Genomic DNA, 15,634 nt, shown 5'->3' with positions numbered 1-15,634 from the left:
CAAGAGATGACAGCTGAAAGTACCATTTTCCTTCTCATGCTGCCAACTCTGCTGCAGTGTGATTTCATTAGAAATTCCTTACTCCAGGACTGTTTTCTCCGCCCTCTCCCATTTTGCAGAGAAGGCACGATCTTGCCACATCCCATAACCCACCTAATTCGTATCATGAAGCTGCTGAAGTTGCATTGCACGCTTGCATAAAGTGTACCTATCCAGCCTCAGGGGAATATAGATCTGAATCCAGAATCTCACTATTCAGACAGCATTCATGTCATTCCATGATCATTTCTGATAATCTGCAGTTCGGCGGTTCAAATCTCACCGGCTCAAGGTCGACTCAGCCTTCCATCCTTCCGAGGTGGGTGAAATGAGGACCCAGACTGTGCGGGCAAGTTGCTGACTCAATTTGCTAAAAAAATTTGTAAACCGCTTAGAGAGGGCTGAAAGCCCTATGAAGCGGTATATAAGTCTAATAAATAAATAAATAAATAATCCAAAATCAGTTTGCTGTATATAACAAGCTCTGTCATGGCTGCCATTCTGCTAAGCTAGGCATCACAAGCTGTCAGCCTGACATCAGTATTTGGGAGAAGGAGCACTGAAGGATAGGGTGACAGGGAGAAAAACCAGAGGTGGGTTCCTACCAGTTTGCACCTATTCGGTAGAACCGGTTCGTCAAATCTGCCAAACCGGTTAGAAGAGGTTCCACCAGTGGACCCGGAAAGCAGGCCACACCTACAGAAGAGCTTCCAAAAATTTTTGAAACCCACCACTGGTCCTTGGATATGATTATTCTACACTATCATGCTCCTATTTATAAAACTCAGTGCCTCTGTGAAAGGTAAGGATGACTACTGCGTTTGTGGTGCAATCAGAACATTGCGTGTGTTGGAGTTGTTTTAACGCAAACCAAAGATGCCTTTTAAAAAACAAGTTTACATCCTATTCTTATGCATGCCAGTGCTGTGTGGGAGGTAATTTAAGGTGGTTCTGACAAGTGTCGTCGGCATCTTCATATCCGGTCACATGGGCGGCAAGCCACTCCCATCCGGTCACATGAGTGGCAAGCCACTCCCACAAAGGAGGCCACACCCACAGAATAGGTTCGAACAATTTTTGAAACCCGCCACTGGAGAAAACTCAAGAGGAAGTAAAACCGAGCAATACCGTCCTGTGGGAAACAAGTCACTTCAGTTTGGCACTAAGACCAGGAACATGGAAAAAAATATGAATCTGCTAAACTAAAAGTTAATAAGATATGACAGGAATGATACTACAGCATGCTGTGCTTTATCAAAACAGTACTGTTCTTTGCTTTTATTTCTAAATCATATAGAAAAAGAGAATTTGGCCTCATGTTTATTTTGATGCATCAAGTTTAAATATTTCCCATCTCACCCACAGCTTCTGTTCATTACCTTATCTTTATCCCCAACTTCTGAAATAGGAATCAACAACAGAATATATAAATATTTCTATTATTTGTTCATATAGGCTCATTTATCTCACTAAAATATATTTAGTATTATTATAGTTTATTACATATGCCTCTTGCTTTAAGTAATCTCTTAATAGCTGTCATCGTTAATCAGTCTTGCATTATGAAACACTTGTTTAAGTACATAAAATTTACCTATTTGTTGTTAAGATCTTCTCTTCACAGCCAGAAAATTGACTTTTGAAAGGGACAAAAATGTATGTTCTGAAAATTAGATAAATAGTTCTAAACCAGTGTTTCTCAACCTTGGCAACTTGAAGATGTCTGGACTTCAACTCCCAGAATTCCCCAGCCAGCGAATGCTGGCTGGGGAATTCTGGGAATTGAAGTCCAGACATCTTCAAGTTGTCAAGGTTGAGAAACACTGCTCTAGACAATATCATCATTTATGTAAGCTGTTTTATATGGACAATATGCAGACACCATGTGTTGCAATATAGAACAATATACCTTCAGATAATAATGTTATCCTAATTAAGTAAGCCAAAGCTTCTTCACAGCAAGATTTATTAATACATCCAAAAGAAAGGGAAAAAATCATTTTCTCACACTATATACAGATAATACATACAGTGTTTTATACACATATTACATTTTTTACACAAGAATATACATAAAAATGTAAACTTCTCTATACAAAAAAACCTTAACCCAATTAAACAAGGACTAGATAACCAAAGGTGACCCCCCTCTTACAATTTTTGAGTCTTTTTTTTTAAAAAAAAACCATAATACAATACATTCATTGAGAATATGAGGAAAATGTGGGCCTTTCGATTTAAAGGGAAACGACACGTATCAATCTCACGTCCGTGTGGGATGTTGCCCTGAAATTTTCCAGCAGTAAATGTGTGAAAATGTGGTTTTTCTCTATGCATGCTGGAACGTACTGGGATGCAATTAATGTTCTTGATTGTCCCTACCCATGTTTATCATGAGATTGGATGTTGTAGTGGCTTTGCTCACATCCCGTTTTAAGCTTTAATTGTTAAAAAAGAGATTTCCTTTGCTTTTAAGACAATATACTTGAAAGAAAAATGGAACCAGAGTGCTGAGATGGGAACATCTGAATGAAACCTCTGAACCCTTGCCATTGTGCAATCACTCAGAAGGTCACAAATTAACACGAGCAAGCTGTACTTTCCACAATGCCTGGTTAAGCTTGGCTTTCTCACTGTAGCCTTACAAATAATTCTCGCAAATTCCGTGTTATGAAGCACATCTACTTTGCCTTTAAAATGACCCAAAATACCCACTTAGGCTTGAAGCAGACTCTACATGATGACTGTTTTTGACTGGCATTCAATCCACTTGATGGCTTCCTCTTTTCCAACCGTCTAGTATTCTGGATTTGCTCAACCTACACATCTTTTATATTCTCAAATCCCCCACTTCTCCACATTCTGTACCTGAATGTAGTAATACAGTTCAGACACCAACAAAGAGTTACATAAATGATATGTATTCCAAAAAAAAAATTATCTTCCCAGCCCCCACCCTCTCCAATAAGTAACAAAAGTTTGAGAAATTGTTTTGAAAACAGTAATTCCGAGTGAAGAACTTTCTCAATGAATTAAAAAAAAAAACGGTTCATTATGATAGAACAATGAGGCAATATTGTTTTTTTATTTTTCCTGCAGAGGCATCAAAATATGTGCCTCCTCCTCCTCCTCCTCTATGACACCAGTGGTATCAAATGCACAGTGATGGAAGTGTGGCGACTGTAGGGAGGTGGTTTACAGAAAATGCAAACCTTTACAATTTTAATTTAAAAATAAGATTCAAAGGAAAAGGCAACACATTACAATCATTAGGATCCCACAGTTAGGAAAGAGGCACCTTCCCTATCTGGCATAGGGCACCATTTAATAAACGGATCTCTTTTTGCTAAAAGATAATTTCAAATGGCTTTTGAGTATTATAAATATTTTTCTTTCATTTATGACATATAACTGCAAATATGTGTGTGTGTGTATATATGTATGTGTGTGTATGTATGTATATAGCTCTAGACAATATATATATATCCTCTATAGCTCTAGACAATATATATATATACACACACACACATATATCTACATGTGTGTGTATGTATGTATATAGCTCTAGACAATATATATATATCCTCTATAGCTCTAGACAATATATATATATATATCCTCTATAGCTCTAGACAATATATACACACACACACACACACATATGTATCTATATCTATATCTATTTACTTATGCCCTGAAATAGTATGTTATGTACATACGCAACCATATACATAAATATTTAGCCCTACAACTATCGATTCTTGAATTGTTCATGGATGTTGAGGATATTATAGGGAAACAAATTGATTTTATCATTTAGTACTATTGTTAAAATGGGGACATTTTGGATTCTGAAGACCAAGCGACCTACTGAACTTAAATTTCAACGGAGTTTCTATATTACTGAAGTATCTAGTTCTGCTAAGATCCCTAGGCTCAAAATTAACTCAGATCTGAAAGGATAGAGATTATGAGAGAACACGCATCAAATGTTTCATCAGGCAGAAAGATGACTAGCAGTGCTCTAAAAGTTTTCATTCCCCACATCTCCTCCCCTATCTATGGAAAATTAACATTTTCAGCAATCAGATGAGACCCTCATTTTGCAGCTGATTGTGTGCATCAAGTCAAACCAAGTACAGGCTTGCCTTTGGGTCATGTAAGCAAACCTCTGGCTGAATACAGATCCAATCTACTATGAAAAATGGATCTTTTTCGAAACAATTTTAATAGCAATTAAATTCCATGAAACATCCACTTTTCAGATTTTCTGAGAATCAGAAGACTGGGAATTTTAAGAACTAGGAATGTAAAGATAAAACAAAGATCTAGGGTTGGTCTGTCACATGTGGAAATGAAAATGACAAAAAAAAACAAATAAAGGGTTTCTGTTTTGGTATAATAAACAAGAAAGGAATTCGGAGTAAGTAACTGATCACCAAATAATCTATTTAAAAAAGCTAGGGATGAGCATCAAGGAATGAATGGTTAACTCTGAGTGTACGAGCTCTGCTCCAGCCAGAAAAGATTTGAACAAACTCTGGTAAATTATTAACTCCCCAAAGAGAGGTCCATTTTGACAAAAGAAAATTAGTTAAAAGTCCTCAAGTGAGAGGAAATGGGCCAAAATCATACCGTAGAAGACTTTTTTTTTTACTAGAATCAAAAGCCAACACACTAGAGGAATCTATGTTACCAAAAATATAACAAATAGCAAGCTAAATCATCAAAACTTCTCAGATGTAATGACAATTTTACCTTCCCACAGATTTTTTCCCCCCAGACATGTACTCAATTAATACATTTTGTATGCCTGCCCTTGATGTATACTTAGCATATGGATACAAATATGCACATATTTTTAGACTGAGAAATCTCACATTAATGTTGCGTGTTGTACAAAGGGCAATTCCACATTCAGCAAAGTGTTGCCACATCTGATATATATCTCTCTGTACACATATACACGTAAGTCTATTCTTTTCCATAAATAAATTTAACTCTGGTACTTCCCATTTCCATTACAGGGCGGGGCATAACCTTTTCCTAGGGGGTCACAGCAAGATCGACAGCAGTTTACAACTTCCGCGACACCTCATTTTAAAGCCCATAAAAAACTGAATTGAATGAGCTATTAAATGTTAAATTTGCTTTAAGAATGGCTGGAAAATTCGATTCGGAAGAACAAAGGATCATTGACAGAATAAAATGCATTGCCTTTCGAGAGGCTCGCGATGCTGGAGCCAGATCTCAATTCGCCAGATCTCAATCCGGCAGAGAACATTGGGGCCATAATTAAGGATGAAGTGGAAGCTCTGATGATTCAGGAGCAAGGTCAAAATCGATATTCGGTTGAAACTTTGAGAATGAATTTGGAAACTGTGTTGAAAAATCTGGAAAATCGAACGGAACTGTTTGAAGATTTGTTGTGTTCTTATCCACCTCGTTTGAATGCTGTTCGAAGGGCTAATGGTGGTCATACTGACTATTAAATCGTGTCAATAAACTCAGTTTTTGATGGGCTTTCGAATGGTGTATGAATTATTTGTGTTGTTATTACAAGTGTTGCTGTGACCCCCTAGGAAAAGGTTATGCCCCGCCCTGTACTAATAGGAAGCAAAGACTATTAGCAACCCACAATTCCCCCTTCACACTGCATGCATATGTACAAAGAATGATTTCCCTAAAACATACTTGGGGAAAAAAAAGAAACAGTGAGGAAAACCAGCCAATTCTCTCTGTGTGTATTAATAAAGAAGCTGATTTATAAAATATATTTTGAAAGGCAAGATTTTCTTCAAAAACAGTATGATGGGAATAGGTGCAACAAAATAAGTTAGGATGCTCAATGTAAATGACGTGGTTTTTTATAGCAACACAACACAACACACAGCATTGAAGGCAGAGCTCCTTTGAATTTGTGTATTGCCGTTCATATATCATCCACATGAGAAAGGAAACAAACGAAAAATATTTTGGATTGATGTATTAGCTACTCTGAAAGACTGGTGCAGATACCCTGCTAACCAAAATTAGCAAAACCTGAAAATGCACTGCCTCTCCCAACTTTTCCACACTGCAAAGCAAGAGACCCTTCTCCAAATTCCTTTGTACTGCCATCCCAATTAGAGAAATCCCCAAAGAAGTAATCAATTGTGGTTGTGAGGTTTTCAATCTTCAAATGGAGGTTGGGGACCAAAGGAGTTGGTCACTATTAAGTCCCGCAGGTAAGATGGGATATGATGGGAGACAGCGATTTGACTTTACCCACTCTTGAATTTTTAATAACGCAAAGAAATGCTTAGCTTCTTTCGGAGATTTTTCTGCTTTATTCATCTCCCCTCACTTTCTGTTACTACCCTGACTCTTGAGAAGTGAAAGCCTTAGACATTTGGTAAAAGCAAATCGCCAACAATAAATTTTGGAAATATGGTTTTTAATGTTTTCGGGGGAGGGGGTTGCAGACTGAAATGTCTATTCTCCTTCTTCTTTCCTCAGTTGTTGGGGTTTGTACAATCTATAATTTCACTTGATGCTCTAACTCAGCTGCTATTTGTGGTTAATAAGGCTAATGAAAAGTGTCCTTAAATCAGAACCTGAAATGAGGCTTAAAATAAGCTCAGATCTTTTTCAAGAGGAATATCTGGATCTAGATAAGCTGTAATTGTGGTCAATATTGGTGCTTAGTCAAAATGAAGGGGAGAGGTAGGTAATACACTAAAGGAAGGAGAGTCAGAATTAAATTTGCACTGAGCCAAGAGAACAGAGCCATTCCTTTCAAAATACGAAGTGAACAGTAGCTAAAATAATTATCAGAGTGGCCATCTTTGGGAGTAAAAAGCTGTATTGTTTCTATATAAAAGCAAGCAAACAAGATTTTCAAGCACCTGATCCCCTTCACAAGTACAGTATAGTGATGTGAAAAGCTAATTATGAAGATAAGAAGTTGCACATGTAAAGTAATAAACTAAGTATATTGTTCCAAAATCAGAGGCAGGAAATATTAGAACTGTTCTAAATTTTGCAAAGCTGATTCCTTACATTCAGTGTTCCCATCACCTGTAGAAAACCTTAAACTATCCTTAATCAGCATTCCATTAATGTATTATCTATTTATTTACGTTAAAAGGCTTTCTTGGAAAATACAGCATTTTCTGTCATTTTAACAGGGCTCGGTACAATTGGATTCTACAATTGGAGAAAACATGATAGTAGTGTTAGCCTTGAAACAAGCCAAAAACCCCATATGCTTATTCGCACAACGGAGAACATAAAATGAACTTCAACCTACCGATCGCATTTCCACAATACATTCTATCATCTCCATTAGTGACCATTTTTTTTCTAGAAAAACAACATAAAATTGGTGACTCGCATACTATAGAAACATTCATATATCATATGTACAATTCCCTCAATGGGTATTTATACATATGGTCGTGTGTGTTCTGTGTATGTCGTATCATAAATGCACACAAGATATATGGGTTCTATTTATAAGTCACAATGGAAATTCCTTTTGTGATGAAGACCGAAAGAAAAAAACATGTTCAGGCAACACACTGTGGGTTCTAGAACTGATGTGTTTCCATCTGAACATCCAACCTACAGGGCAAACTGGTATGCATTTCACAATTTTCAGTTGCAAAAGCTCTGATTTTTTATTTCATTTTTGCACTGTAACTAAAACAACTCATCATCAGAGTTACAGAGATTATTGCAGAAAAAAAAAAATCAGAGTTCCAAAAAAGGACAAGAAGAAGAAGAAGAATGTTTGGCAATACAAGATAACACTTCCACTTTATGTTTTATATTTTTATTTTCTATATTTATACCTGTAAGATAGCACAGAATAATTCTACACCTTGTCACAGCAAACATCCAGTGTAAAAAGATGCTTCATTGGAGGGGAGTGGGGGGGGGGGATGTAGTTTTTTTTTTTTAAATGCATATAATTTTATAGCTAAAACACCTTTGTAGCATAATCCGTTACAGTCAATAGCTTTCAGTATAAATAATTTATGAGGTGATGTTAAAGCATAAATTAATATACCTTTTGTTTTAATTTTTTTAAAAAAAAAAAACTCAAAACCTGCACTAGGTATTCTGAATCCCCTTGGCATGAAAAAGGGGGAAAAGCTTTAAGCTGAGCACGGCGGAGAAAAAGGTTTGTGTATGTTGGGCTTCAGCACCATTTCTAGAGGAGAATGATGCACATGCGCACGCACGCAAACATACACGCAAACATACAGAGAAACACACCTCTCTCTTTTATGAGCTGCAAAAATAAAACATGGCTTTTTCCTTCTAGTGCTCGCACCTGGATGATATTCGGTATTTCTGCAAAATTTACTTGCTTAAAAATACTTTTTAACCTGCTCTTATTTCTGTACGGAGTCCCTGAGACATTCCCCCAAACTGGTTAGTAATCAGCATCGCTGTTCGCAGAAACTGCTCCACAATCAACTCCATTCTCTCAAGAGAAACAGATATTTTTATTACACAAACTAATTGCCCACTTCCTCAAACTAGATCCATCCCCAGGTTTCTTTCTTTTTTTTGCAAGTCAAGGGGTTATTTCAAGATAACTCAGCCCAGCCTATGGCACAAAGAAGTTGTGACACTTTTCTGGCAAGACAGATTTGGGGATACTACCACCCTATACATTTAATAATGGACCACCAGTCCTAGAAAGTAAAGACACACATTAGTTGTTAAAAGCTCAACATACGAATCCAGTTCATATGTTTAGAGTGTGAAAAGGTGTATTACACATATAGGCCTGCACATTTATTGAGTTACGAGTTATTTTTTTCATTATTATTTTTTTAGCCCTGAGTGTTTTTTTCTCTCTCTTTCTCTCTCTGTCTCTCTCACATTTCAGGTCAAACTGGATACTACAAATGGGGGTCCATAAATCTCAGATTCCCTACAGTGGAAATAATATATATATATTTCCACCTGCTGCCCTCCAGTGGCCATGCTGAGGAGGCTATACAATATTTTCTTTTGCTTTTCTAGAAATCCTATCACTTGGAGACGACTTGAAAGCTAAGTGGCACATAATACCAGAACAGCAGCGGGGAGAAAGAAGGGAAAGAAAGGCACCATTTATGCAAATCAATTTGCCACGGAAATAAATTAAGTTGTTTTTCAGTCACAAGCCTTGTTTTAGCTTTTTTTCCCAACATCGATGTACAAAAACTGTAGGATTTGTTTATCAGATAAGAACTGATCGTTAGGAGAAAACCATTTTGGAATTTTTCTCATGAGCATCATAATTCAGAGAAAGCATTATTTTCAAGCTATTTTCTTAAGATGCAAATAATAATAATAATAATAATAATAATAATAATAATAATAATGCAAAATTGGTCCCTCCTCTTCCAAGGGTCATTTCTACTTTTCAGGGAAATGCCATTTACTCTGTCGTATTATATCTGCCTTGACCACACATGAAATATATTCCGATTATGACACATATCGTATGACCTGATGCTAGTCCAGGCCCCCCTTAACCGAAAAACAAAAAGAAATTCATGAAAACAGGAAGTGTGTGAAATAAAAACAAAACCTGTGAATGAAACTTCCCAAGATTCAATTGGGAACTGCAAGTCTCCAGTGCAACATGGAAAATTTATATTTGGTTGAAATACATTTGAAGACTTTCGACTGTTCTGAACTAGGGGTTTTTTTTTGGACTGGAGGGGAGGGAGTTTCAAAAGGCAATAAACAAGAGCAAGGGGTAAGAATAAGAAAGAGGGATAAGGAGAAAGAGGAGCTGTTGCTGAATCCATTGTTATCAACAATGATAATTTCTTAAGGAATCAGAAACCCTAGTTTGAATTTCTGTTTTTAATTTACACTAAGACCACCCTTGCCTATAATCTGCCCAAATATTCAGACTTCTCCCTTTATTGGGTTTAATCTTCCCATTAGATCATGGCTGATCACGGGTGGGGTGAGGTGGGGTGGATAAGCCTCCTCCCTTGTTTCTACCTCCCATCTGCAGGTTCCCAAGACACCTTGGGAAACTTCCTTTTCCCCTTTGGGAAATACTTTTATTTACTTATTCATTTTAACTTTGGTTAATAGAAGCAGGCTAAGTTCAGCATCAACAAATAACCTTAGTTGCGGGGGGAAGAAGTTGTGGATGTTCAAAAACGGAAACAAAAACGGACTGGATTCATCCTTGCCCATGAACTGGGAAAGAATACAAATGCAAACTTTGTATGTGTGAGGAAAGGTGGGATCATTCATTGCTATCCTAATAGGTAATACAATTGACCCCAAAACAGCCCCTCGGTTATATTCAGAATAATGATCATCAGGGGTCCCAGAACAGTGTTAGTTAGCTTTGTTTATTAAAGGCAGCGAGGATGGTAGGGAAAGAATTCAATGGGCCAATTTCCACCGACCACATTATGGCCTTAGATGCTGCTCTCCTTTTGACTTTTAAAAGCAACTTTTTAAGAGGATGATGTTGGGGCGGGGGGGGGGGAGGGTGTGCTAGAGACCCCCCCTTCATTGGATCCTGGCAATCCTGCTACGTTTTCAGATATGGGGAAGAAGGCAACCAACTGGCATTGATCAGCGTTTTATCATACCCCCAAACAAGAGGAAATAATTTCACTTCTTCAGATTTTGTGAAAAGTAGGGGAGAAGGGGAATTAAACTTTGTTCAAAACACAAGGCCTGGAGGGGAGCGATTGCATTCTGAGAATTGTGCCTTGTGTCCCTATGCACTAAAATAAGGAAGGTTTACTTCAGCTCCTTCATAGGACTCAAAGGATTTACATTACAAATGTATTTTTAATCACACTTAGATGTTTATTATACAAGTCAATTTCAATGCAGGGAAAGAGGGAAGAGTTCACAAAATTCAAAGCACAAATGTGTTTTCAGCTATGTAATTATTTTTTTTTTCAAGGGCAAACTCCTAACTCCCTGATCTTTTCAGAATAATAAGCAGCACAGATTTTTTTTTAAAAGAAGGCAATAATTCTAATTATCAACAGGCAATTCCTGGAAAAAACTCTTTCCTCAAAAAGTTTGAGAGCAAAAGGATCTGTGTCAGATTTTACACGTGAGCACAAGAGAAAGTGGATTCCAAATATGTTGTGGGAAATAGCTGATTCACTCTCAAAAGAAAAATCATAGCTTCTGTTCCTAATCTAGAACCAATAAAAACAACATACTAAAGTGTGCTTTCTCTTCAATTTTTTTTTAAAAAATATATTATAAAATTAGATGCAATTATGTACAGTTTAAACCTTCGGCCAGAACATATAACAAAGGCTGTTCTTAAGAATGGCATGCCATTGTTTCCATGTCCCCCCCAATGAAGGTAGGAGGGAACTCCAGATAGAAAGGATTATTTCCACTGAAAAGAATCTGAGTTCATGACAAGTAAAATGCATAATCTAATTTCATTTTTTGAAGAAGCAAAAATCAGAAATACAAAGTGTTAATAGCGTGGGGTAGAAGTAGGTATGAGGATGAATGTGATTGATAAATAGCATTTCATGGAGAAGGCAGCCTTATGCTGACAGATTCCTTACAGTTGGATAGTTGCATGTTTTCAGCATTAAGAGCATGAAACACACAAACAGAATACCTGTTCTTAAAAACAATCCAACATTAGTGGAAAGCAATGATAAAAAGCAAAAGAATGCCTTGTGTAATTTTTTTTTTAAAAAAACTTCAGCAGTGTAGAATGTTGGTTCTTTCCCATGCCTGATTTCCCAAAATATACCAACCTGTTTGTAAAATAGAAATGGAGTACAATTGAAGGTTCTCTACTGCTGTAGAAAATTTAAGGGGGTCTTAAATATCTCTAGCTGGCAATTATGATGCAAAATAATTCCACCAGTTCTAACGTATATAGATTTGATTGGGGGAGGGGTGGGGAAACAAAACACAACAGAACAGAACAAAACAGATCCTCAATACTTCAGCTGGATTATGAGAAGATTGGGAGAAATTATGATGATGTAATACTAGAAAAGTACAATCGGATTTACTCAAACAATCTTCAATCTATTTAATAGACTCAAATGAATGAATGAATATATATATATATATATATATATATATATATATATATATATATATATATATATATATATATATATATATTCTCATTCAATCTTAGTATGAACAGTCACTAGTTTGAGGAGCTTCTTCAAGACAACAAAGAAAAGAATTGCCATTTATCCATCTATATACTTACACATACAAACACACCTCTAAACTCACAGGTCAAGAACCCACTTGTTAAGCTGACAAAATTAACAACTGGATTATGGTCTTGTCTTAATTCTATAGTGCCCAGTTATCAAATTTAAAAGGCTGACTTTCATCCCACCCACACCTTCAAAAAATAAAGCAATTTCCTTCTCCTTCCCCAGATGCCAGCGGGACTGACGGTCCAATCTGAACCTTAGGAACTTGCAATTTGTTTTATTTGAGGTATCTTCTCATTTCTGATTCTAAGGTCAATTACATACACCTTACACCTTCCTTTTGACTAAAATCAATGACATCCAGTATCTGTGCTGTATTCCCCTAGCTGAGTATTAACTGGGTAAGTACAGCAACCTGCCAGAAATAGATGAGCACCAATACATGAACAGCACATAGGATAATTAGAGCAGAGCTTAACGGGAAAACTCTGGTCTGTACTGAATCAGGACGTTTGCCCCTCTTTTTTTTGTTTTAAATTAAAAAAAAAGTCTTTAAAAAGAAGGGGGTGACAAAAACCAGGACGAGAAAAGGTGGTGGTGGTGGAGGATGCAATGATGGTTATGTAAGGTACCCACGCTGCCTGTCATTCGCAGGCAGGCAAACTCAGCTGGAGGTGGTGAAGGGAGCCGATGCATTATTGGTACTTGTAGCTGTGGCACCTGTTACCGCAAAGCCAGTGGGAGGAGCTATGGAACTGTGGCTGGGCTGCAGGTCCTTGGGGATGCCGCTGTGGGAGCTTAGTTGGTGGCCAAAGGCGGCACTGAACTGCGGGAGCTGCTGCTTAGGAGAAGTGGAGGCCATGAGTTCAGAAGACGCAGCGCCCATGCCACTGAAACTGGTCTGCGGTAACCCCGGGAGCACGCTGGAGCTGTTGGGGGTCACGGTGGCGAAGGCCGGCTGGGTGGTCTCTGAGTGCGACGTGGTAGGCGGTGTGGACAGGGAAGTGGAGAGGAGGTGTCCATCGGCACCGAGCAGGTTACTAAAGGGAGAAGGGTCGCCGAGGTTTACAGGGAGACTCCCCCAGTGAGTTCTGGGGTTCACCACCCCGCTAAGCGGCACCTCCAGTTGCGACGGGAGCAGATGCTGTGCTATGATGGGCATCTCAGTGGAGAAAGTAGCTGCCAAATTATCGCTAGAATAAGAGGTGGAGCTGGGGGACCTTAAATGGTCACTGTAAGGTGATGGCACATGCTCACTGTCATAATGGCTTCCATGGGGTGAGGAGTGTGAATGGTCACTGCTGTATTGCTGTCGTGAGGTGATTAGGTCATCTGCCTTGCTTAGCAGCTGGGCAGGGTGTGGCCTCTGGGAGGCATGGCTGCCATCGTGAAGTCCTTGAAACTGTCCCGGGAAGGCTCTCTCCCCAAGCGCACTCTGGCTTATCAGAGTAGCCGAAGTAAGGCCAACGTTGGCTGGGGCAGAGAATTGCCCCTGAATCTGCCCTGCCAGGGGCGTAGACGGGTTGGATAAGGTAGCAGAATGGAGCAAGTTCTCATCGAGATCCAGGCCAGAGAAATTGTCATCGTGTACTATGCGCCCATTCAGCAGCTCACCTAGATCTGCATTGACTTCTCGGCTCAAAGATTGAATTCCTGAAGATTCAGCACCTGGGGAAAACACCCCTATTCCTCTGTCTGATAGTTCCTGAACTGGTACACCATCTGTTTGAGTGAGCACACCAATAGTGCTCAGGCACTCAAGAGAAGTTACAGCCTGCAAGGCCCGTTCCAGTTCCTCTGCCTCTTCGGTGGTAGGGAGGAGGTCTCCATTTTTACCTTCGTCAAAACAAAAAGCCAAGAAATACAAAATTAGCCTCTCTCTTACATACACCTTGAGACAAGCTGTTAGGATATTTCATGTAGCGGAGATGTCAACCAATTGAGACAAGCTGTTAAGATATTTCATGTAGCAGAGATGTCAACCAGGTAACTCCCAAATCTGTGGCTTGCAAGAGAAGAGCCTCCACGATTTACCAAATGAAAATATTATTTTTGTGTAAATAGGAAACCAATCCAGATCAGAGTGTTAGTGGACATCCCCCCCCCCCCAGTTCTCCGGTGTACAGCTGAGAGAGAATGAGTGTCCCAAAGTCACCCAGTTGATTTCCATGCTTAGGGGAAGACTAGAACTTGGTTTTTTGCAGCACCTTAACCAGAATATCATACTGGCTTTCCTTGTTAACAATAAGGATAGTTAATTCTCAGGATGCAGTATACACAAAACAGTTTTGCCAGATCTACTTAGACTAAGATTTTGACATCTAGAAGGATGAGAGAGAAAATGCACTTGATTCTTGGTTATTTCAAAAACCATGCAATATTTATACTAATCCCTCATTTACTTATACGATTACCTTTCAATTTTTTTCCCAATAATTATGCATTGCAGCTAATATTAAGTAAAATGTATGAAGTCCTTGAATAAAAATTAAGTAAGACCAGAACAAAATATATGTAACATTACATTCAATGACATTTTAAAAGAAAATCTAGATTCCAATGTGACAACTAAAGTAATAGCTAAGTGCAGATTGTGATGTTGGTGTAAACCTCCTTGGGGAAGTAAGCCAGGATTGAAAAAGCCTTTTTATCTACTAGTGCTCGTCATCTTTCTGAAATGGGGCGAGATAAAAGGAAGAACTAGGAGAAAGTTCTTATCACCATGGAAAGTACATGGGAGGGGAAAATGTGCTTCAAGGAAGACAGTTTTCTGTAATAGCAAACTTGTAAGAGTCATAGTGGACAGTTGCAATTAGATTTTATTCAGAGCTGCATTTTGCTTGTAAGACTTTTTTAAAAAACTTAGCCTTCTTTACATTCATAAACTTCAACATTATTTTGTAAATAACAAAATCAGCAACTGAACCTCAAACCTGGAAAGAAATGTAAAAATAAAAAGCTGCATAACATTAATATTGTCAAAATCCCTTTACATATAGTACCTTATTAACAGTGGTGGGTTTCAAAAAAGTTTGGAACCTACTCTGTGGGTGTGGCCTCCTTTGTGGGAGTGGCTTGACGGCCATGTGACCTGGTGGGAGTGGCTTGCCAGCCATGTGTTTTCTTTCTTTCTTTCTTTCTTTCTTTCTTTCTTTCTTTCTTTCTTTCTTTCTTTCTTTCTTTCTCTCTCTCTGTCCCTTTTTTCTTTTTTTTTCATCTCTCTCTCATTCTTTCTTTTTTTCTTATTTATTTATTTATTTATTTATTCCTTTCTTTCTCTTTCTCTCTCTGTGTCAGTCTGTTTGTCTGTCTGTCTGTCTGTCTGTCTGTCTCTCTCTCTCTCTCTCTGTGTCTGTGTGTGTCAGTGGTGGGTTTCAAAAAATTTTGGAACCTCTTCTGTAGGTGTGGCC

The 15,634-nt window shown here is 38.2% G+C and overlaps 1 protein-coding gene across 1 annotated transcript in view; it reads right to left on the bottom strand.

Annotated features, from left to right (window-relative positions):
* Nucleotides 1-8,318: 8,318 nt before the first annotated feature.
* Nucleotides 8,319-15,634, bottom strand: part of INO80D (INO80 complex subunit D) — a 58,559-nt gene continuing 51,243 nt past the window's right edge. Inside the window, exon 11 of the mRNA XM_032216447.1 lies at nt 8,319-14,060. Within this exon, the coding sequence (XP_032072338.1) occupies nt 12,889-14,060 (1,172 nt within the window). The 3' untranslated portion in view covers nt 8,319-12,888. The remainder of the gene's footprint in view (nt 14,061-15,634) is intronic.

This window comes from Thamnophis elegans, chromosome 1, assembly GCF_009769535.1.
Source record: "Thamnophis elegans isolate rThaEle1 chromosome 1, rThaEle1.pri, whole genome shotgun sequence".
Taxonomy (NCBI): Eukaryota; Metazoa; Chordata; class Lepidosauria; order Squamata; family Colubridae; genus Thamnophis; species Thamnophis elegans.
Note: the sequence above shows the minus strand (reverse complement) of the source record. Positions and strands in the feature narration are given on the sequence as shown.